Here is a 25,991-nt window from a genome sequence, read left to right as displayed (position 1 = left end):
AAAGTATCTCCAAAGCGCAGCTCTGCTTATTCTAGGAAAAAGACACCAGAAAGAGCAGGTGCAGTCGGGACTGAAATCAAATGTATGAAATGTTCCCACAAAGTGATATTTTGAGATCGAAGCCTATTTGATTGGTTGTGTGACTCTGCTTGTGATAGTCTAATCAGAGAACAGCATTGAGTAATGGATGTCTTAGCACAGTTTCTGGTGAATGGGAACTTTTATGATAGTGACTCATCAAAAATAAATGCTTTTATTAAAGTCGTGACAACAAAATATAGGAAGATAGTAAAATAATTGTTGGTCTGGAATTGCAAGCTGATGTGCACAGACACTCCTGATTTGATGTCTGGAGTTTTTTAATCCAGATGTTACATTTGTAATCAGTTTAGGCCTTATTTCGGCCTAGTATTAACATGCATTCAAATGACCAAACTGAGTATAAAATATGCATTATGAATACATTGTTTTGGCATACTTTCTTACAACATGAACTATTAAATAGTTACAAACTATGAACATACTTTCATACAACATACTGCACATTGTGTATCTATTTTCATGGAACTCGTATTTAGTTTTTTTGTTTTATAGCATCTTTTCCATTCTTATAATTTCTCCATTATATATTAGCTACTATTGCTTATTCTTAAGGGATTATTACCTTTTTAAAACATGTAACTTATTGATTTAATACATACTAATGCTAATTAATTAGACACATCTGCCTATTAAATAGATATTAGTACTTATTGTTTAGCTACTAGTAGCAATTCAACAAATACTTGTATTATAGTTATTTATGAGATAGTAGCACTTATTTATTATGCATTATGTATGTTATTTTGTATGCATTTTGTATGTTATATAAATAACTTGTCTTTTTTCATTTATAGTCAGAAAAACCACAGTAAAGTTCAATGAGAAATTTAGTTAAGCTTACCAGTGATATATGGAATATAATAAACTTGTATTAATATCTACTAAAGTTCTAGTTGCTAATCAATAAGCACTAGTATCTATTTTATAGATAGACATATCTAAATACATACAAGTACTAGTATATAATAAATATGAACTACTTTCTAAAGAAAATGTAAACAAAAATCAATTCAATAAGTATTTAAGTACTAATTTAAGATCTAATGATTAAGTCCTGGTTTTTAATAATACATAATAGTATTTTAAATATAAATGCTATTAGTATCATATGAATATGACTACTTGTTATTGAAAAACATAGTCACAGTTGGAATAAATATTAACCAAAACTGAATAGAGATATCTCAGTAATGGATCTCCATTAGAGTCAGTGGCAAAAGTGTTTTACCTGGAAACAATATAATGGCTACTAGTCACTATTATATTAGGCACTATGAACTGAACAAGTACTAATATATAATGAACAAGTACTAGTGTCTATTTAAGTGGTATCTCATCAGTATAGAAAGGCACTAGTACCCAAATATGTTATAATAGCCTTCAAAAACGTGCTAGTACTTAACAGAATTTATATTAAGGTAGATCTTTATTTTACAGTCCTAATTGGCATGTAAATAATATTAAATGTACTAACCACTTACTACTACTTATATGTACTTACTAATTATAATATGTACCACTTAACCTAACATTTTATACAGTATATACAATAACTCAGTACTTTCTTAGGTAAGCACACACTCTAAATACTGTAAGCATAATAAAACAATTTGCAATATTATTCTCTAAAAAATAAGTACTAGTAACACAGAGAACATACAATTACCAGTAACTATTTCCTATATACCTTGTCCCTTTTTCCTGTGTTTTAGATTTAGTTCTACTTCTACCTTAAACCAGCAAATTTCGTGCATCCAAAAACAAAACCTTTGCCCACATAAACACTCTTAAAGTAATTCAGTAAAGTAATTTAAATGAGTGATGGCTCATTTGTGTCTTGTTTCAGTGAACTTCTTTTACTCACCATCAGGCTGGACGCTCCAATGCCACCAAGTCGAGGACAAACATAATTCCACACGCCGATGCTTCCTCGACGGATCCTCTGGCCGACCGCCAGCTCCAGGAAGAAGAGTGGGATGCCAATAAGGATAAGAAGAATGAAGTATGGGACAAGGTAGGCACCTGTTGAGAGACACAACGGCACTTGTAAACACAGAGAGTAATGTGCTTTACAGCAGTATCTTTAATGACCAACACAGCCACGATCAATCAAGCTATACTGCTCACTGAAATGACAAAAAACACACCTTTTTCTATTTTTATGCTTTTTACATACAAAATAAAAGCAATAAGCATATAGACTACATAAACATGTTGCTTTAGCAATACTATTGCTTCTAAAGTATGCAATATACAGTAAAGTGTTTTACATCATAAATTGCCCTAACTGCATGTATATAATGTTGTAAACATTAAATAATATGCTCAGACCAATAGTGATAAATCTGTCAAGCTAAAACTACATTTTTGTATAGATCAAAAATAGTGTAGTAGTGTTTCTATCAAGATTTACAGAAGATACAGATACTTTCTAAAACGTCATTCGGTGTAACACTTTATATACCAAAAAAAATAAATAAATCTCAGTTGCATTTAAAAGATGATTAATGCTGATATACATATTAAATGGTTATATTTAAAGATCATAGTGCAGAACCAAATGACTAATTAAAGGTCATCGTTTTGTCAGCAACGTTTTGTCAGCAAAAGGTTTGTAAAAATGTAATATATAATAAAATGCATGATCGTTTATTCTCATATTTACACATTTTAATAATTAGAGATCAGAGTAACTAGGCGGTGCAGTGGGAAGCGCTGTCGCCTCATAGCAAGAAGGTCACTGGTTCGAGCCTCGGTTAAGTCAGTTGGCATTTTTGTGTGTAGTTTGCATGTTCTCCCCATGTTCGTGTGGGTTTCCTCTAGGTGCTCCGGTTTCCCCTACAAGTTCAAAGACATGCGCTATAGGTGAATTGGGTAAGCTAAATTGTCCGTAGTGTATGAGTGTAAATGAGAGTGTATGGGTGTTTCCCAGTGTGCCAATGCCCTCAGTTGCATTTAGAAGAATTTTAATGCATAATGCATTTAATACATATTAAATTATTATTTAATAAACTAAATGACATACTAAATGTCATAGTAAATCTTTATGCTTAATTCAAACCTCTAGGTTTTGTCATCAAAAGGTTTGTAAAAATGTAATATATAATAAAATGCATCATATCCTTTATTCTTATATTTATATATGTGAATAATTAGAGATCAGAATAAGTATGTTTATATAAATTTGCTAGTTATGCTAAATGAACATACATTATTCTATCAATATTTTGACATTTTCATTTCTGCTGGTTATTTTTACTTTGCTTTGATTTAATATGATTTTTTTTACATATATAATTATTTGTAAATTTAATTTGATGTAGATCAGGGGTGCCCAAACTTTTTCTAATGAAGGGCTGCAAACAAAATTTGATTGAGGCTAGTGGGCTGAAGGTAAATATGACTGCCATGGGTCATTTGCTAGTTTAATTATTATTTAAAAACAACTAGAAAACTTTTTATTAACTAATACACTATTACAAAAACAATCTCATTTTTGACAGAATGGATTTACTCTAGTTTTTGCCTTGATTTGTTCACCCTAGTCTTATGCATATGCCTCTATCCGTCGATTGACATTATTTACATTTAACAAAATCACCTTCATTTAATGGACCCTTTTCACAAGCCTGTTATGACGCGTTTACAGGTCTTCAGCATCTTAAATCCTTGAAAGTTTTTAAGATTTTTATTTTCAAAAAACGTATGAACATTTATTTATTTATGTATGTATTATATCATCTTTGCTTCAAATTACAAAAAAATGAATTACAGCTTGTGTGAGGTGTTTCTAATGCAGCATCTATGTGACAGACAGTAAATTTGACATTATTTTCCCTCTGGCTGCCGTCATCAATCTCACACAATTTCTTTTCTTGTTGTAAATGTCTTTATAACATCACTGTAAAGTTTTTCTTTTATTATTTGAGCAAGTGAGATTGTAAAGAAATATTTGTTTTAGTCTCCCATTCACTGTTTTCAAAGTTTTCCGAACTATGACGACTTCCGCTACTGAGAAACCCAGAAATGTAAAAAGGGTCTATTGAAACATTTTATCTCAGTTAGCATTTTTGTAGCTCAGCAATAGACAAACAAACAAACAAAAAAGGCTACCTCAAATTATAAATGACCACTAACCCTCTCCATCCTTCTCACTCTCTTCTTAGATGGAATGGTGGGCCAAATCAAATGTTACAATGGGCCAACTTTGGCCTGCGGACCCTACTTTGGGCATCTATGATGTAGACACTTGTTATTGACCCACACTTTAAATAATTTTAAATAATTTAAATAAATTTTCAAATATAATTAATTAACCGTTTTTTTTTTTACTGTTTTTAAATTTACTAACCTTAACTTGTTTTTAAAACACCTTATTTCATTCGCCTTGTGATATTAACACATGCAGATATAATTTCTAATTTTCAAATCAATCTGTTTTTCTCTGAAAAAGATTGATGTTTTTAAAAATGTAAAAAATAAATAGAACAGAACATTATTTTAGGACAAAAATTGCAAAAAATAGTGCAGTAGGTGTGAAAGATATATATTTATAGGTTCACTAGCCGTTTATATTTCTGTTTCGATCTTATTTAAAAAGCTTAAATTCACCATTGATAATACAACTTTTTCCTTGAAAAAAATGCATTCGTGCAAAATAAAATACAGCTCCTGACAATACATTTAGTTCTTATGAACTTGTCAAACCATCATTTAAAACATTCAGCTTAATTGAAAACAACATGATTTAGGCTGAAATAAATGAATCATAGACTTTTCCAAGTACAAGAGCAATGCTGTATTAGTTTCATCCCTCAGTCATCGTTGTTTTGTTTTGCCTAAATGTGCATGCTAAATTTCAACCACCCATATGCAGCAGATGGTTTCTGCTATAGGCTAATGAAAGCCTGAGCCTCGGCAGACATGAATGAATGAACGGACAGACAACAGAATAAAACAGCAAGTCACGCCGTTGACGTCAAAGCAGCTCCATGGTGACGAAGAGTTTGGTCTGAGCAAAAGCAGCGTCTGTTTGAAGTCAAAGAACAATCCTGAAATAACCTCTTTTGTAGACTCCGAGTGCACATTGCTGGCAGATGACCATAAATTCATCCTCTCGGGAGCATACAAGTGTAATTAGAGCCAGGGATGATCACAGAACAGCCTTTCCTTGGCCTCTGTTTATGAAGAATGACTGCTTGTTATCAGTTTGATTATAGCTTTTCTTTTGTGTTCTGTGGTGCTTTTTGTCTGCGCTTTATTTATGCATACGACTAATGAAAAGGAACAGCGGGTCTTGCTTGGAAAAGAGGAGATTGGAGGGAAGAGAAAGGAATGGACGGACAGATGGAGGAGAGAAGATGGAGAGAGTATGAGAGCGTAACGGAAACAAGGCCTTCTGGGAAACATTTATAATCGCTAGACAAGCAAAGACAAGATAGGATGAGCTAATTAAGGAGTCAGGTTTCACTTTCAATAAGATTATCGTGTCCTGTTTTGGAGCTTTTTTTTTACTGTATAATGATATGATCATATGAATAGACTTCATATAAATAAATGTGCTTGTTGTCTTCAGTAGAGCATTAAAGATGATTGTTTAGCTGGCACTGAGAGGCAAAAAAACACATACAGGCAAAACAAAATTAATACCTGTGGCACCAGGCAAAACACAAAGGTCTTAATTTTAACCAATTAGTTTGTGCAAACAGCTAAACAGTATTTTCATCAAACAACATCTCTGAGGCATTTACAAATGCCTGGAAATGATGAATAAGGCTGTCAAGAATATTAATTTTATTCTCAGATGGATTGTTTTAGTTCTCAAGACCTCGATGTGTTGTCAGGAGCTGCATTTTATTTTGCTTGTGTAAGTTTGAACCCTCAAAGAAGCCACTAACCGTATTATGAATCACCAAGGATGATTGTTTTATCATCTGTAATATCACCTATTTTTTGGCGGCCTGAGGCTCTAGTTGATTTCTAGCAAATGTTAATTTTCAGGTAAACTGTGCCTTCAATATCTTAATCGTTGGTAGCTTTAAAAAGACTTTTGTTCAGAATTTAATTATTTTATTAAAAACTTGATGAAGAACACCACTTTTGTTTTGAAAATAGGCTCATTTTACAACTCCCCTTTCTGCTTGTTAAGTCGTGACATATGGAAAACTGTTTGTGGGTTCAAGCCGATACTCATTTAAATTGAGAAAATATTCATTTATGGCCACTTTTTAGTCATCATTTCACACTTTAAAGTGAATTTTATATAACATCATAGCGTGCATGTCGATCTCTGGATTTGCTGCATCACAAATAACAAAATTTTAACAATTTTTAAAAAATTCTGCACTTTCTGGCCATCAGATATTAGGCATGGATGTATATATTGTGATGGTGATTTCTGGAAGTATTACAGCACTTTGTAAACGTTTATTACTACCATTTGATGAGTCTTCCCATACAGTTTGATAGAGCGCTTGGAACTGGTTGTTGCTTCGCTTGACGTCACACTTAACAAGCAGATAGTTAAACAGTTGAGTTGTACCATTTTAGAATCCATTTAGCCAATCTCTGTCTGACAGGAGCACTTTTAGCTTAGCATAGATTATTAAATGTTCTGTTGTTATTAGTACAAGTTTAGCGTTAAATAGGAATTTTTTACTTATCAAAACTGTTTGATTTTTGATTCCAATGGTCTAATCAAATTTGATGATCTAAGCTAAGCTGCAGTAAAAGTGCTCCAGCCAGACCTGGAGATCTTCTGAAAACTGCTTGCTAAGTCGTGACGTATGAAAAACTGTTTTAGGGTCCAAGCTGCTTCTCATTTGAATTGAGAAAATATTCGTTTATGAGCACTTTTCACTCAAATCACACGTTAGAATAAATTTTATATAAAATCATGGTGTACACATCAGTGTCTGCACAGACACCAATATTTTACCAATTTATAAAAAATTAATCACTTTCTGCCCATCTGATATTAGGCATTTATATATATACAGTTGAAGTCAGAAATATTAACCCCCCTGTTTATTTTTTCCCAAATTTCTGTTTAATGGAGAGAAGATTTTTTTTCAACACATTTATAAACATAATAGTTTTTTTAACTCATTTCTTATAACTGATTTGTTTCATCTTTGCCATGATGACAATAAATAATATTTGACTAGATATATTTAAGACACTTCTTTACAGCTTAAAGTGACATTTAAAGGCTTAACTAGGTTAATTAGGTTAACTAGGCAGGTTAGGGTAATTAGGCAAGTTATTGTATTACAGTGGTTTGTTCAGTAGACTATACAAAAAATATAATGATGGTTTAAAATTTTTTTTTTATTGTTTTTAAAAAATTTAAAAACTGCTTTTATTCTAGCCGAAATTAAACTAATAAGACTCTCTTCAGAAGAATAAATATTATCAGACATACTGTGAAAATTTCTTTCTCTGTTAAACATCATTTGGGAAATATTTAATAAAGAAAAAAATTCAAAGGGAGTTTAATAACTCTGATTTCAACTGTATACTGTGATTGTGATTTTCGAAAGTATTACATCGTTTTGTAAACATTTACAGTTTGATAAAGAGCTTGGACCCGGAAACCACTTGGTGTGACATCACACTTCACAAGTGGATAGAATTAACTGTTAGATATTACTCAACTGTACAACTCTAAAGTTGTTTTCTTTTTCAAAAAAAGAGCAATGTTCCATTAAGCCAATGTTTGTTAATGTGATTACCTTAATTCATTACATTTTGTAGATATATTTATTTGTGAAGTGAGTATGTGGATTCAGTTAACATTAAATCATACATTTCAGTTACTTGAATTTATTCTACACCATATTTTATGTGTGTAAAACAACATAAAATAGCACATTTCAGATAAAAAGAGTATATGAACCATGAAAAATAGTCTAAGCAACCTAGGAACAATGACGGCAGTAAAATTATGACGTAGATTCACAATTTAAGACCGCACCAGCCTTGAATTTCCCATTTTCAAACAGCTCGTATAACATTGGCTGCCCTAAATAACACACACTGCTACCGTCTGCTTAATAAATTTAGAGGAACCACAGCACACAAGGCTCTCAACTGACCCCAAAAAAACTGTCTCAGTGGAAATTTTACAGAGCTTAAGAGAATAATAAAAAAGTAAAAATATTAAAGATCACACATAATTACAAATGAAAACTAAATGTTATGATAATAATTTACTTGCTCTCATGTCATTCCAAATTAGCACAATTTTTTTGTATTCATGGAACAAAATGTGAAGTTTTGTACAATATCAAAAAAGATTAGACTTGTGTGCTTGCAAGTCTTTTCAAAAAGAAGTGCCATATAAAAAATGTATACCTTTATATTGATATTTTTAAATAAATGTTTCCATTTAATGCACTTTAGATTTAACCAAAAGGAACTTTTCATCCACAGTCTCTTTGTCAGGTCACTGCTAAAATATAAAAAAATAAATAACACATACATACAATATTACATGTGCATACATTTTCAGAACCAGTTGTCTGTATTATAGTAGCAGTTATGCCACAAACATTTCTCAAATCCAGTCTGATTGATCCATTCACAAACCAAACTGAATGATCCAGTTCTTGAAAACTGACTAAATGATCCTATCATTATTTTTGTTTCTAAAATCAATGAAAGTCAGGAAGGTTGTACATTTAATTTGACACTCAATTTTGGCCACTTTTTGATTACTTTTAATGAATATTATGAATTTGGACACAACACTTAGCATTCTGTTGTTCGTCTTCTACGAATTCGGCATATTGGGACACAGGGAATGGTTAACTGACTGGAGAAGATTATCAAAGAATAGCAGAGTCACACAAAGCCATTGTCTTCCAAATACATATGGTTGAAATCTAGTTGAAATTTAGCTAACATGCTGTACTGAAAACATTTGGGATGCTTTATATGGTTCTTTTCTGCACCGCTGATATGCAAGTTAAGTGTAGAGAAAATTATTTTTTGCAGATTTGGAACAAGTTCAAGGTTTTCATGTAGTTTGAGGAATACACAATGTGTGTGGGCACTGCTGCTGAAATCAATCTCTTGTTTGTTTTAAGATATGCACATTATTTTGCAGCATGTGTCATCCAAATGAACTTCAGGACTAGAATTTTCCACAGTGTTTTCTATTAATGCAACTACAATTTTTTTTTTTTGCATCTTGCCTAAATTTCACTCACTTAGTCATGTTTGGCTGTTTGTTTATTGCTTAAGGATTCAAATGGGTTTATCAATTAAAAGTTCTAGATGCTGGAGTCATTCTAAAGCACATATTTACTGATAGATTTAACAAATTGCTCTAAAGATTTAATTAGTGCTTGGGGATCATAGTGATTTTAGCAGCCCCGTAGAAGGAATGTTCTTTTACTGCTCAACCAGCAGATGAAATCCTTACAAAACACTACTTGACCACAAAAAAGGTTGTACTGAAAACATTTATGCAGTTTTGACAGTTAAAAGCTCTTGTGCACATTTGTTGGTATTGTGTGTAAATATATGACCAATGCATTAACAAATTATTTTGGGATATTTTGTAATTATGACAGAAATGTTCCTTTTAGGGTAGAGTTGCAGGCAAGACCATTTATACTGAAACATATCAGGACTAGAATGTGCTGAGACCAAGATATAATCAAATTCTTGAGGGGTTGAGACCAAGACAAGACCAAGACTCTGAGAAGTTGAGATCAATACAAAACCAAGTCTTTTATGTGTTGGGACCAAGACCAAACTATACTTTCCAAATATTTCTGAAAGATCCATATTTACTGCCTAAGAAATGGGTTAGAATTAGTTGATAAAATTGGAATAAGACCCTATGGAGAGCCTATTTCTGCAAAGGTGACACAGAAGTAGCACCATACTGCACAAAATGTTATGAGATCAATATTTCAAATAGAAAATGTGTATATTTAAATAATTAGCATTAGTATACACTGTAAAACCAAACAGTCAACTTTATTAAATAAAATGAGTGTAGTTAACTCAAAATTTACTAAGTTAATTCTACTCAATTGAAAAGAGTTTTGAACACAGTGAATGTAATGAGTTAATTAAATACCTCGTTTTTTTAACTCAAATGGTTTGCGGCAATCGATTTCCTCAAACGGTTTGAGTTTCCTTAATTTAATCGGGTTTTACAGTACTCAGTTGGTTTGAGTTCTTTTCATTTATCGAGTTTTAATGTGTACAAACTGCTTTGTTTACTTATTGGATTAAGTTCACAGTACTCATTAGAATTAAGTTTGAACTTGGTTTCCTCAAATGGTTTGAGTTACCTTAGCTTATTGGGTTTTACAGTGTAGCATAGGTGATTTATAAGAGTTTAGTACATGGTAAAAACAGGCCAATTGGAACAAAACACAGAGACACTGATTCATTAATATGCACAGTCCCAGCACTGTTTGATTGGCCACAATGTTTCCTAGTGAGATTACAACAATGATCATTTATTTCTGCTTGTTTTCTAAAGAAAAAGCTGTTAGGTTTTATATATTGTAGAAAACCTATTTTAAAAAATAGATCAGCTTTAAGTTCAAAAACAAATTCAACAATGTATCAATGCATTCTATGGCATTTAAAAAAAAAAATTGGTTTCAGATCTGCGTGGTCTCAAGACCAATCTTACTATATCAATTCTTTCGAATGAACTATGCTTTTAGTTTCAAAACAATTACAAATCCACATCATCAATAAGTTACTCACCTCCTCCATTCTTCTGGCAAAGATAAGGAAAGCGCCACACGTTACCCAGGCCCACAGAGAAGCCCACCTGGGCGAGGATATACTGCAGTTTACTGTTCCACGCAGGACGACCGTCCTCCAGATCAGGAGAGATGTCTGGTTTGCCTATGGGTGGAGCGCTTCCTCCTGTCATGTTCATGCTCATCTGGCTGCTCTTGTAGTCCATGGGGGCCTCCAGCGCCAGGAGGTCGGCCACAGACTCCGTGACAGGCTCATTACTGTGCTCGCGCTGAGTCACTTTACTGCTTTTGGGCATGGCTTTGCCGTTATTGTGGTTATCCCGACAATTAACAGTGTTAACGGAAAACAGAAGAGAATGGAGGTCACAATAGCTCGCCCTTTGGCTTGAAGCAGGTGTGGAGAATGAAGGTTTGTGCTCCTGTGAAAAAAAACAAAAACATGAGAAATGAAAACATGAGAAATCAGGCCACCAAGAGCTGACTAGCAGGATCATTATATAGACCAAGTCATCATCCAAATGATGTGCTACATTACACAAAATCATTTCTGGCAAATGTTATTTGGAACTCATGTCCTAATATTAATTTAATTCTTTTTTTGAAATCCTACTGTTAGATTCATGCAGTCAAAACAGTAATTTACAAAATATAAAACAACTTTTTTATTTGAATATATCATAAAAGTAATTTCTTCAAAAGTATCTTAGCAGCAAAAAGCATTTTTGTTTCAAATGCAAGTACAGTGTCAAGAAAGTTGTTGCAGATTTGCACTGAGTTGCGGTTTTGTATTCGTTGTGCACTTTGAGAAATATGTGTGGGCACTGCTGCTGAAGTCAACCTCCTACACATTATTCTACTACATGTGTCATCCAAACTAACTTATGAACCAAACAGTATTTTATTCTTCCTTTACCAAGGAACTAAACATTAACACTACAGTACATTTTCAAAAAGCATGAATCCCACTCTCTCCATTGCCCAAGGCTGTTGCTTAAGGTTCCAAGATGCTGTTACAGTATATTAAAGCCAACATTTTCTGCTAGGTCTAGCAAAGCAACACTGACTATACACAATTAAATAAAAACAATTAACTAAAGTGTACATTTTTTTGTTTTTTTATTATTAGTCTTAAATTATAATTATCAAGGAGCCCATCGAAAGCGGTATTGGTTTAGTGTAAACTAATAGATGAAATCTGAGCAAACCACAGACTGAAGATTAAAAAAAGAGGCAGCCACTGCCTAGCTTTTAATCAAGACCACAGGGCTGCTTTTTCATGATAATATGGGAGAGGTGATGCATGAGCTGAGATTTTTATCTCTGGAGTGACTAGGGAATGTGGCAACAAAGCCGCCATCTTTGCTCTTGCCATCTTTGTTTATCTTTGGTAATGAGAAGCAGCCTGAGGCGCTGAAAAATCTATACAGCTTATCTCAAATAACAAGAGGGTAAAAATGCTGCAGGTTGCTAGGCGATGCCCACCCACTGCCCATCACAAACATACAAACTGCAGTGCAGAAAGACTCATAATGCACTCAGGTCCATTTTGACCCTAAAGAGAACAATTTAAAATACTTAAGAATATATATAAAATGGATTAGCTTTTGTAAGGAAATGAAACATTTGAAGACAACACATTATTTTAAAGAAATAGACTTTTTTTAAAATTGTTACACTCCCTAGGACGTTCCTACTTATGATATGACAAGGCATAATAGCAATGACAGGTACATTTAAGAAACTTTTGGGGATACAAGATGGCGTTGTACTTTTGTTCATGCATTCTTGGAAATACGATTTATCCAACATGACTTTAATGCAGAATTTGTTTTGTTGCTAAATGGATGTATGCCTATTGACAAATCACTTTAGCATGAATCACTAAGACCTTGAAAATAAACATTTTTTTTTAGCCTTGCATTACATGCACTGCCACAAAGAACATTCACATTACACAACATAAATTCAACCATACATAAAGAAACGTTTGCCTCTCCTAAATCACTGTAGTTATAATTTTTAATTCAAATATGCATTTAATATGGCACAAAGACATTTCATTTTAGTTTAGGTTTTGTCTTGGTTGCCTTCAGTGACCTAGATCAAAGATAGTTTTTATGACAAAATATTGCAATTTTTTTACTTTATTGTGTTTTTTGTGTTTTGACTTTGTGTTTTTAGTAAACATGGTAATGGCAGAATTCCCCAACATTGACTTTTTCAATGTGTATAGCATGGTTAATAACAATATGAAACAAAATTAAAAATGATATGTACTGTATGTACACACAAACAAGCACATATATGAATATATACATCTACATACAGAATTCTGTAAGTATAAAAGGAAAAAACTGTATACATAATGTCAGAGAAGTACATAAATGAAAAAAGTGTCTAATAAAATTATTGTAAAACAGTCCAACAGGAAATAAAATAGTTTGTTTTGACCTATATCTTAAAAGACATCTTAATTATTTCTCGTATACGTCATAAAACATAAGTTTTAATAATGGAGATCAAATTATCATGTATTTGTTCATGAAGAATTGCTGAAAGCTTTGCTCTGGTAATTAAGGCAGTGAATTGGTCTAGTCGAAAAATGTCTATAAAATAGCAATAACCATTGCTAAAGTGACCAGAGATTAGGAGGGAACCAGGAACTGATTATTGTTTTATTAGCAGCAGTTAATCCTGAGAAAAAGTTAGTTTGTTTCGTTGTTTCAAAGTCAGGGTTTTTGAAGAATCATCATTTAATAGAAAAAGGCAAGGTTCAGGATCAATGGTTATTTCCAGAATTTGCGACCAAGATAGTGAAGACATTAACCCAAAAATTGTAGATTGGGAAAACATGAAAAAAGCTAAAATTTTACACAAACAGGTGAAGAAATAAGTTTTATTCTAAAAGGTTTTAGAGGTGTATAATAAAATCTATGAACTACATTGAAATTTATCAATTGTTGGGCAGGATTTTTAGATGAAACTGAAATATTTTTCCCAAATTAAATCCCAATCAAAGCCGTAATTCTGCGCTCCAAGTTCTCTGTCCAACATGGCAATTTTATAAATAATGGTTCATTCGGTCTAAACAGACTTGTGATGCAGCTTAATCCTTTATGAGGGTTAAAATCAGACAAACCCACAATTAGCACTTGTGTTGAATGTTTGTGACATTGTTGGTGATTACAGACCATCAAAGGACCATCACAAGCTGAGTCTGAACTTTTACACCCACTGTGAAATTTTGCAGTGTTGAAGTCCCAAACAGCTTGTCCGGGCGGCAGGCCAGTCAGTTCAACGTCATTATTATGAAGAGGATTATATTTCAGTAGGGAGCAAACTAGACCTGAAGAATGCTGCTCACCCTGTGCTCAGTCAGTCCCAATTTGCTGTGTATTAAGCACAAGGGCGCTGATCACTCATAATGCAGTGAACGTGCTCAGTCAGCTGATGCCGAGGAATTCAACAAACACAAGCAAATACGAGCCTCTCTGCTGGTGGTTACATTTTCACCATTTTAGCCATGATTATAATATATAATGCAGATCAGATCATTTCTTTATTAGTAATAGTCCATATAGATAAATATCCTGGTGAGCCAACGGCACATTATAATGTGAAATGCACATATTTTATCTGTCCGGGTTGCTAGGCAATGGTGCTTGATGAAATTCTCACATCTCTGCTTCCTGTGAACCTGCATGCTCACTATATGAGAACAGTGAGTGGCAGCTCGTCTGTTCACTACTCCAAATTTTAAAATACACAAGACGGATCATGAGAATCACAGTTCAAATTTAGCAAGCAGTCTCTCCATACCATATTTACTATTCAGAAAATGGCTAAAATGACATGGTGATGATGTGAACTCGATTTTGGACTGTTGCAAAGATAATCATGGGAATTATGCGGACAGACAATCTCTCATCTTTTAGAATATTTTAATTTGAAGAAGAATATGAATAGTACTCTTTCTGTCTCTCTCTCTCACACTCTCTCTCTCTCTCTCTCTCTCTCTCTCTCTCTGTATGTGTGTCATTGTTTATTTTTACATTACTGTAATTTTTTCACTACGATAATTGCTTAAGTGAGCATATACTGTGAAGAAAAAATTTGCCCACACATTGCCAGAACAAAATAAAGAAAAACAAACTGGTGTCAGAGATTATATAAGCCTCTCTGGGTGGTTGACACAAAAAAAAAGACATTTGGGAAATTAACTAGATGTTCTTCAGTGCATTTTATTATTTGATTTTTAGTAAAACTTAAAATGAATAGTATGCTTTCTAAAAATACTGGGTTGATTCAACCCAAAACAAAAACTGGGTTAACATTTTTTTATTAAAAACTTAATCCGATGATTTAGTTTGTCCATTTTTTCTTAAATTTGCTTTAAAACAACCTACTATTCATAGTATATATTACTGTTTTATTTAAAGAGCACCTATTTTACCCCTTTAACAGGATTTAAGATGCGTTTTTTTGTGTCTCCAGAATGTGTCTGTAAAGTTTCAGCTCTAAACACCCATCACATTGGAATTTTCTGCTCTGAACACATTGTAGCTGTTTTTGTTGCCTGTGTCTTTAATGCTGATTCTCCCCACCCACCATTCCAATGTGCCTGTCAGAGTGTGCCTCAATATCCGCCTTGGCTGCGTCAGATAAACAGCACAGTGACCGACATGAAGGAAGCAGATCTCACATAACGTTTGTGAGAATTACTACAGTAAGAACTTTCCCAATGATTTTTTGATGTACATGTTGTGGGGTTGCAACAAAGAGTCACACACAATGTCGTTACAAAGTGCATGTTTAACTTTGCACTGTTTTGGCACGGTAAATATGACAGGATACACATTAATATCCACTGCTGTATGAATATCTGCTATGTTAATGTACTAAATAAACCTGATTTAACATCCATAAACCGGCATCGAATCATTTTCTTTTATAATTGTACTGACACAGTGCTGTGGTGATGAAGTAAAGACGGTGAAATGTCTGTATTTCATTAAAAAACATGCACTGATTTAAAAACATTTTAAACTTTTAAAACTAATTTTTGATCACATTTGATAATGATTGATGATCACAGAGAGCTGAACAGATCTTTTAATCCTAGTTGCTTTGTGCACGCCCTGTCTTGTTGATATAATCATTCACACACTACGGAGACATATTAATATGCGGCTGACAATCATTTTGGTAAGACGAGGAAACCGCACTCCTACATCACGTTTTGGTCAGCCTCAGAATGGGAAGGAAATGGATCCTATTTTAAGGTCAGAAGTTGTTAAAACCTTTATTTTAGTATGTTGATGTACTTCCAACTGAAACAGAATACTGAATAAGGGATGGGGCTTACTTTTTTCGCATCATTCCCTCATAGCAAACTAACAGTAAGAGGGGCGGGGTTAAGAATATTGTGACTGAAGCTGTCAAACTGATGTCAGCAGAGAAGGATCACCACTCCAAACGGGGAAGCAAATGGTCAGACTTTGATTGAAGATTACCAAAACAAACATTTTTATTCAGTGGATTAAAGTACACAGATTAATTGTTTACTTAAATAATAACAATGTGCTCTAGTAAAACAGACACTGTAAATTTTGAGGACTTTAATAAATAAAACTGTGTTAATTATGTATTCATTTTACATATATACTTTATTATATGAATACTGTGTTTTAGTATTTTTAGTATAACAGAGTTTTCAAATGTTTGTGTAATGTCAAAAGTTGCTTTACAGAACAAAAACATCAAAATGCAAATAAGAAGTTAGGCCAGAAGAGATTAGCTTTTCCTTATGAGTGTTCTGTTGACTTTTAAGTTTTTATGAGTCAAGCTTCAACACAATTCTGACTGATTAAATCCATCTTAAGATTGCATTTGTTTTTTTTGTTTTTTGTTTTTGGCTGTAGAATTTTTTCATGAGAAGCAAAGCAATCTGTTGACATGGAAGCCAAGACAGACATTGGCACAAACAGATGGGGTGTTGAACAGTAAAAGGGCTATGGTACAATATCGTTAGTTTTAGAAATATATTCAAATTCATTTTGTTGCTGTGTTTAACCAAGTCGACAATCCCAAAGCCATTTGTTAAATGAGTAAACGATAATAAAAATGCTGTTGATTAAAAAGCGCTTTACTGTGCAAATACAGTCCAATAAAAATGAAGCGTCGTGGATTAGCCATTTCATGTATTGAGTAAAAAGTCAACATTTGAGTCAGTATTAATGCCTTCAGACATCCAGAACCCACAAATCAACTACGTCTTGATGCAAACTTCTACTGTATTGCCTTATGTTATGCTATACCAAATGAATACCTTTATATAATTACTTTTAAAACCTAATTCTTTACCGCACACAAATGAAAACGAGTAGCGTAATTAAATCACGTGATGTTCGTCAAGTTGGAGTAACGGCTCCAGCCAGCATCACCTGAGGATGCGCCTGCTGCAGTCACGGACATTGAGATAGCATTCACCTGTACCCTCCCTCATTCACTAATATTTCAACACAAATGGACACGAGCAAAACGCTTACGATAGTTTAAAAACACAAACACGTGGACCCCGCGGGGCTTCATGTTGTCAGGTATGTAAAGGGTACCACGCGTCGAGCAGCATCCTCAAGGTCAAATATTTGTGTCACGCTGAGCTAAAACTGACGCGCGTCTGATAACACGACAAACCTTGTAAATGACAAACAACTGACTAGTAATTGCTGGTGTGAATTATCGACACAAACCTCGCGCAGCGTGACAAAACGCTCTAAACATGACTGGAATACCAAGCAAGTTGGCACAACGCAATCATCGATGAAAAATGTATCGCGTCTTCCATCATCACGGATGCTAGAAGAAGAGAAACCAAAATCACTCACCTAACTGATCGGATTCAAATACAGATGTGCTCATACAGATCTCGAGGACTGTTATTAACACGTAGAATCAGTTTGACGGCTCCCATAGAATGATTCCTGGTTGAGACAGTTGATGTGCCGTTTCCGCGCTCACGACTGAACCTGTCCAGAAATGCGCAGAGTGAGTGAGCGCGCCGCCTGACGCAAAGCCCACCAGGCACTATTGTGTGTTCTCCGTCAGCCCAAAATAGTAACTTTGGGGTCACGCTGACACATCCGTGGGCGTTGTCCGCGATAAGGCTTCTAACCAACCCACTCTTTGATTTGTCCTCCAGCGGTTAAAATTCAAAGCGCAACTTATGTCTCCTTTACGCGATTGGCAGCAGAGAGTGAATTACTATAGGTGTGCGCATGAGTCACGAACGCGTTCGTACGTCAGCAAGCGCGTAATGTGCGCATCCCATCCCGTCCAAATTCTGATGAAATACCTTTTGGCGACTGCAAAGTAAATTCTCAACGTCCTGTCTTTGAAAAGCTGTCCTGAAGTGTCCAGGGGTGTATGATTATGTCTTATTTAGTTCGACATAAGCTTGTTTCCCATCAGATCAATAAACTCCATTATAAACCCGTCAAAGTGGTGAGAAATGACACTGGTTAAAATCTAGAGCTCTATTGATGCTTTTTCTCCTTCCAGAAATGTCAGTGTGCACCATCAGAAAGGCTATTTCTTCTCACATGCGGATGAGTCTGATTGTGTCTAGCTCATTCTTCTTCTTGACATTGGAGGATTTATATTGTCCTTGGTTCTGGCTGGTCTGGCTCAATTGAGTTTCTTTTCAATTTTGCTGTGTGAATTGAGATGGATATCGCAGATGGCTGATTAATGTCTTCAGCAGATGTTTTATAAAGGCATCCCATTAGTCACACGTCTGCAGGCCTCTAAAGATTTAGAAAGCATCCCTTAAAGTGTAAAATACTTTATTTATTTGTTTTTACCAATAATAAAGTAAATCAGTTCTTTAAGATTTTTTTGAGTCCAACGATTCTTGTGATCAAAAAACTATTTAAAAAGGCACAATCCTGAAGGGTAATGGCTCAATTCTCGACTCTGAATGTTTAGTCCTGTGGGTGGGAGATCATTGCCCAGACAGAGCTGTTCATCTGCGGCTACCGCTTTTGAGCCTGGGAAAACAAACAGGTAGCACATAAGCCGGATGTGTGTTTGTTTATGTGTGAGTGTGTGTTCGACTCACATCAGCAGATGTGGCCCAGAGAAGCAACCGGGTGTCTGACACCAAAGAGAGACTTTAAAGGGAGCCAGATGAACTTTCAGAAACACCACCTGGATTTTCATAGTGCCAAATGTCCAGTATTGATGTGTTTTTCCACATGCACTATACTAATGTTAAATCTGTAGAAGTCATTATTATAAAAAAAACTGCTCTTATTAGTTGCTGGAAGCATAATTAATGGGATACTTCTAATTTCATGTGACAGCAGTGTCATGCTCCAAATATTCATAAATGTGCGCTGGATTGTTTGTTGAAGTTGTGTATTAAAAGTAAAATTGTAGAAATTAATATAAATTTTCTTGCACAGACCAACTATTTATTTTTAATAGGCCATGGTATTATTTGTGTTTTGTTATTTTGTTTTTGCTGATAAACATTATTAGAATCTTTAAATTAATTTATAGAATTGTATTTTTTACAATTATAAAAAAATGGAATTATTTATATATATATATGTATGTGTGTATATATATATATATATATATATATATATATATATATATATATATATATATATATATATATATATATATTGCACTAATGGTAATTTGTGTTTTATTAGAAAATATTTGGAATTGATCATCAAAACTTGCTACTTTATATACAGTTGAAGTCAGAGTATGTCTTTATTTTCTTTTATATTTCCCAAATGATGTTTAACAGGTTCAGGAAATTTTTACAGTATGTATGATAATATTTTTACTTCTGGAGAAAGTCTTATTTGTTTTATTTCAGCTAGAAAAAAAAACATTATTTATTAGCCCCTTTAAGCTATATATTTTTTGATAGTCTACAGAACAAACCATACTTATTTAATATCTTGCCTAATTACCCTAACCTGCCTAGTTACCCTAATTTACCTAGGTAAGCCTTTAAATGTCACTTTAAGCTGTATAGAAGTGTCTTAAAAATATCTAGTAAATAATGATTTACTGTCAACATGGCAAAGATTAAATAAATCAGTTATTAGAAATGAGTCATTAAAACTATTATGTTTAGAAATGTGTTGGAAAAATCTTTTCTCAGTTAAACAGAAATTGGGAAAAAAATAAACAGGGGCTAATAATTTTTTCAACTGTATAATATAAATTGTTTTAGAAACATCAGTATACCAGTATAACATCAGTTCAGTATAAGAGTTTACATTTGACAAATAAATGCAAAGAAGTGGCTGAATTTAACATGCACTCATTTAAGCAGAATGCCCTACTTGTATTTTCAACGTTCTATAGTTACAAAACTACTGAAAATTTGCAACTATTTAGAAGTGAAGCATTAAATCTTTGAAATGTTTGCACAACTAAATCTTTCTGTTTTAAAATTTTTAAATACAGTTTTCTGAAATATGATGCATTTCTTGAAAAGTATTTTATTAATTAAAATCACTGACAATGACCTGGATATTACATTGACCACAAAATACCAATATACGGAAGCACATTATTTATATGTAAATACATATTACTCGTGTGTACCTTGATGATTATGACATGCTTCCAAGTACTATTAACAAAGTTTCCAGCAAGCAATTTTGTGTTTAATAGATGTCTAATAGACATCTAAACAAAGACAGCTCTTCTAAAACAAGGCTAAACTTCGGCTGTCAGTGAAAATCTAATAGACACCTAAGAATAGGCCAAAACTAGACTAGTCGTCAAATAGCCTTGTTTTAGCCAAGACAACTATTTTTAGATGTCTATCAGACATTGTTTAAATACAAAAAAAAAAATGCTTACTGGTTTACAGCTATATTGTTTAAAAAAATATAAACAAACATTTTGCCAAATGTATGGTAGTTTTATATGCAAGATAGCAACATAAATGTAGAAATAATGCCTGAGGTTATTTTTAGATGTGTACAATAAGAACTTAAAGAAAATGCATATTTAATTGGCTGCCTTTGAGGATTGAACATCAAAGGGTTAATAAACACGACATTCCTGCTCTGTGGAAATCTACAGATGGGCGTAGATTCGCTGTGGGCCTCGTCATACCCCACGTGGCCTTCAGACGTACTCATAGGTAAACGCTCGGTGAGGATTTGAGCATCTCTCCTTCCACAGATGTCTTAGACACCAGGATGCTGCATACAGACGTGAACAAACACAGCTAAAAATAGCCCTGTAGTCTCCAGCAATTCCCTCTCTGTGCCGAAGCCTGTAGCTCTGAGCACACTGGAGCATCCTCAACCCTGCAGTGAGCGAGTTTGTATGTGTGTGTGTGTGTGAATCACGAGGCTCTGGCTCTCTCTGATGGAGCACACAGAGCTCCTCACCCTTCTCATGTGACTCACCTCGCCAGGGCCACTGCTGGGATCTGTTGCTATGGCAACTGCAGATCATATGATTCTGACTCATTCGCTCTGTGTGTGTGTTTGTGTGTACTTATATTCTGGTGGCATGAATGAGTCGCGGTGACACACGCACGTCAGATCATGGTGAAAGTGATGCCTGCCTGCTTGGCATCTGAAATCACACACCGCACCCGTCACCTACAGAGCCCTCCATTAATATCAGCATCCCTGCTAAATATAAAGTATATAGAATAAGTAAAGCTATGAAAAATAAAATAAACCTTTTGCTCAAAATATTTAAAAGACTAAAGATGCATGAGATTCTGGATGAGAGTATCGACTTTTTCCCCCTCAGAAATCTTTAAAACAATTGACGGTTTTTGTGAAGTTGTTGGTGTCAGATTATAGTTTTGGAGACTTTCTGACTCCAATGCTAAACTAAGGTTTGCGGTTCTCCAGTTATGACTTTTGTAGATTTTTTTGTCCACTTCCTCCTAACAGTGCATTTGGACGAGATTCTCTTCCAGGCTGATTCATAACACTTTTAGTTATTGTATTGATGATGGAAATGAATATTTACGATGTCTTTGCATATTGTTATCCACTATTTTCTCCATTATGTTTCATGTTAAGGGTCGCACTTCTGGTTTAGAAAACATCCATTCAAAAGAATGGAAGTTGGACTACACATAATGGACATACATAGTGAAACTGAGTGAGAAATATTTAAAATATTCTGTGCTTTATTTGCGGTGACACGGTGGCTCAGTGGATCACCTCACAGCAAGAAAATCGCTGGTTCTAGTCCCGGCTGGGTCAGTTGGCATTTCTGTGTGGAGTTTGCATGTTCTCTTCGTGTTTGCATGGGTTTTCTCCGGGTGCTCCGGTTTTCCCTACAGTTCAAAGACATGTGGTACAGGTGAATTGAATAAGCTAAATTGACCGTGCACTCAAAAAAAAAAGAGATTACTGCTGCTTGTTCAAACTACCCATTTAAAATGAGACAAAACAACACAATTCTCATAATTTCTTTGGCCAATTTATTTGTTTTATGTTCAGTCCACTTAAATTTGTAAATAATTAAGTTAACTTAAGCGTTTTGTGTTGGGACAACATGAAGGAATTGTATTGGTCCAACTACCTGGTTAGGGGATTTGTAGTTGCCAGCATGCTTTGCATAGTATTGAATTAAGAGAGTGAAATGTTGACCTAAAACTAATCTTAGGTGTTTAAAGTTAACAGAAAGACTAGTTAGAGTTTAATCTTCACTTTAGTTTGAAGATTTAGAAGATTTTCATGTAACGCTTTAAGTTTTGAGGTTACCACCTTGCAGAAACACCCATGCTTTGGATGTTGGCAGCTAAATTAGTAAAACTGCAGTTTGTTGCTTTGCTCAGTGAGCAAAAACTGTCCTAAAATTAGTTGTGAGATCAGTCTGTCAACTGCATATGTAACTCATAAAATACTTAAAAATGTCTCTATTAGTTACTTAACTTCAAATAATACTGAGAGATTTTGAAATGTATGACACATAATAGACATACATGATATTATTAAGTTAAATAATAATACAAATGTATTTATTTTTTTATTTGACAAAATCATGTTGGACCACCTTAGTTGCATTTAATTATGTAAATGGTTGTTTTGTTGTTGGTGCTAAACAATTTTATTTGGATGAAAATCCCTCCCTCAATTAAATCAAGTTTATCCAGTGAGTTTTTTTTTTTGAGTGTAGTGTATGTGTGTGCATGAATGTGTATGGATGTTTCCCAGTACTGGGTTGCAGCTGGAAGGGCATCCGCTTGTAAAACATTTGCTTGCATGTTGATGACTCCTGATGAATAAATGGACTAAGCCAAAGGAAAATGAATGAATGAATGTGCTTTATTTGTTTTAATAAATATTTAAAATAACATTATGTTTGGTATTTTAACTTGACATCAATCACAATTATACGCTGTAATAAAAAGCAGTTACTAAAAATGTGAGTTAATCTGTTGCGTTAAAATTAAAGTAAATGAATTATGTGCATAATTTAAAAGATAACCTTATAGTTCCAAGTTACATTGGGTTTGCTAAATTCTATTTTTAAAGTAAAGTAACTAAGCACTTTTTTACAGTGCATCTTTGGCAAAAGCTCTTTTGAGTTTGTTGTATTTTGTTGTTTCAGATCATTTTTTTTTTCATTAACTAAAATGCAGTAATAGTTAACACGTCTGTTCAATTTGCTGCGCAAGAGTTTTGGGGGTTATTCATGGTCTGCTGATTGTGCTGAAAGTAATTTGTTAGTTCTACTAATTTATTTTAATATTCAGTGAATGAACTGTGAATTATGATACCTCGTTTTGAAAAACAAATGACTGATTGTGTCCAGTTTAACAGAATTTAATTCTATAATTCAGTTAAAGCATCATGGCGTGTAGGAAAAAGTTGGATGTGCACTTTTATGAATCTCAGTTACCTTTTGCCACAAATCACATCCTGTTCTTTGAAGTTAGCCACTGGGACGAATGACTAAATGAGATTGCCCTTTATGTTTCCCTGTGAAACAGGTACTCGTGGTTTAAAACAATTTGCTGTTCCTCGTCACCCAAGGTGTAAATATGTTTGTGTGAAATGTCAATGAAATTACTCTTCAAATATATTTAGAATTAATGTGAATGCATAGAGGTGCCATTAATTGTAGCACTTATATTTTTAATAAGGGTATTTTTTTTTTTGTAAAACTGTGCTGTGTTTGCAATTGTTCGTTCTTAATGAGAGCAAAGTTTTTTGTTAATATTTTGAACAAAAGGTGAAACAGCAAAGCTATTTTTTGCTCATGTTTAGGGACAACTAAAGACTTTTACTTCACAAAAACAGCACACATCATTAGCCCCAGCATCTTATTCGCTCATAACAGTCAAATCCCTAATGACACTGGGTAAATAACTGGCATTACAAGCTACAAGCCCTAATTGCTACGAACACAGTTTTTGAATGCAGTATATGTGCTTAGATCTTGTCAACATAGAAGAAAATAAGCATGTATGGGGGAAATAGCAACATAATTACCCTCAGTTGCAGTGCATCTGATATGGATAGGCCATTTAAATGCCATTTGAGTTTCTGCATCTTAAATCTCAAATCATTTTTGCTGCTATTATAAACTACAACAATAAATGAGGAAAAAAAGAGAGAAGTTTTAGGTTCCAAATGTTGCTTTGGCAACTAACAAAGTTGAAGTTGAAAAAAAAAATAAACAAAGATAAATTCCAAAACCAAAAGGCAAATTATATTTAAATAAATAAACATAAATTAACATAAAATGATAAAAAGCTTAACATTACAAAGCATTTCCTGTAATATTTCTTTAAAATACACTTTATTTTAAATGTATTTTTGTTGATTGTCATGCTCTTCCACTACTTATGATTATGATATAGTGCTTATTTTACCATATTTTAGAGCTTTACATTCTCTAGACATAAAAAGGCATGCTTTACAAAAAATAAAAATAAATAAATACACACAGTTGAAGTCAGAATAATTATCCCCTCTTTGATTTTTTTCCCGCTTTTTTAAATATTTCCCAAACTATGTTTAACAGAGCAAGGTTATTTTCACAGTATGTCTAATAATATTTTTTTTCTTTTGGAGAAAGTCTTATTAGTTTAATTTCGGCTAGATTAAAAGCAGTTTTAAATTTTTTTAATAAACATTTTAAGCTCACAATGATTAGCCCCTTTTAGCTCATTTTTTTCTATAGTCTACAGAACAAAACATTGATTTATAGATTTGACTAATTACCCTATCCTGCCTAGTTAACCTAATTAATCTATTAAGGCCTTTAAATGTCACTTAAAGCTGTAAAGTAAATAAATAAACGGGGGCTGATAATTCAAGGGGCCTAATAATTCTGACTTCAACTGTATATAAATTAATAAAAAATAATAATTAAAACTACTAATGTAAAACAAAATTTGTATTATTTACAAACGATACTAAACTAAAACTGTGCAATATATATAGTGTGTGTGCATTATAGCATCAGTATAAACATATTTCCTCTGCTGTTCTTCATGCTGTGCGGCTGCATCAGTGTCCCAGAGAGAGTCTTTAATTATTGAGAACTTGCTGGCGTCACTGTGACCTTGAGCGGAGTGCATTTGTGTGGATGCTCTTCACTAACACACACATGCTAGTTTCATGCATCACACCAGACTTCACCAGTGCAGAAAACCACATTCAGTTCCAGAAAGAACAGAAGGCAGCCAAAAGGGGTATTTTTAAATGCTTTTAACGAGTCTTCTAAAAACTGCAACCGGTGTCTGTCACTCAGACGTCCATGAAGTCTGCATCCCGCCTCTGAGTTGATAAGACTTCACAGTGTGTTCACAGGCTCATTTGCACGCACACAGACTTCAGGACGCTGGCGGAGGGGATATTTATCAACGGCCTAATGGGCCATGCAGCAAGGCTTGAATTTACAACATGGCTGCACGGGGCATTTTATCTGGGGAAATTATGACACGGCTGGGATCGAGGAGAGGAAGAGAGACAGGGAAAGTACAGTTAACTATGCCATAGAAAAAAATGCTGGGTTATTTGGAGGAAAGTGTCATTGCAATGTTTTTTATACACACACACACACACACACACACACACACACACACACACACACACACACACATATATATATATATATATATATATATAT

The 25,991-nt window shown here is 33.9% G+C and overlaps 1 protein-coding gene and 1 long non-coding RNA gene across 6 annotated transcripts in view; one reads left to right on the top strand and one right to left on the bottom strand.

The window, feature by feature from the left end:
- The window catches only part of LOC147835593 (uncharacterized), a 44,512-nt gene extending 37,278 nt beyond the window's left edge, over positions 1-7,234 (top strand). For 2 of the 5 annotated variants that reach the window (XR_015497950.1, XR_015497952.1), the window contains exons 5-6: positions 1,973-2,116; positions 4,269-5,659. This is a non-coding gene — a long non-coding RNA (uncharacterized LOC147835593). Of the gene's footprint in view, positions 1-1,948; positions 2,584-4,268 lie in introns of those variants that run through there. The other 3 variants (XR_015497954.1, XR_015497951.1, XR_015497953.1) reach the window with 3 other exon arrangements.
- slc6a17 (solute carrier family 6 member 17) overlaps positions 1-17,798 on the bottom strand; it is a 34,929-nt gene extending 17,131 nt beyond the window's left edge. Inside the window, exons 1-3 of the mRNA NM_001256724.2 lie at positions 17,726-17,798; positions 10,840-11,257; positions 1,967-2,124 (exon numbers count right to left, since the gene is read on the bottom strand). Of these exons, the coding sequence (NP_001243653.1) occupies positions 1,967-2,124; positions 10,840-11,134 (453 nt within the window). The 5' untranslated portion in view covers positions 11,135-11,257; positions 17,726-17,798. The remainder of the gene's footprint in view (positions 1-1,966; positions 2,125-10,839; positions 11,258-17,725) is intronic.
- Between the last annotated feature and the right edge of the window lie 8,193 nt (positions 17,799-25,991).

Source organism: Danio rerio, chromosome 8, assembly GCF_052040795.2.
Source record: "Danio rerio strain M-AB ecotype USA chromosome 8, GRCz13ab, whole genome shotgun sequence".
Classification (NCBI taxonomy): domain Eukaryota; kingdom Metazoa; phylum Chordata; class Actinopteri; order Cypriniformes; family Danionidae; genus Danio; species Danio rerio.
This window is presented reverse-complemented; position numbering and strand designations above follow the sequence as displayed.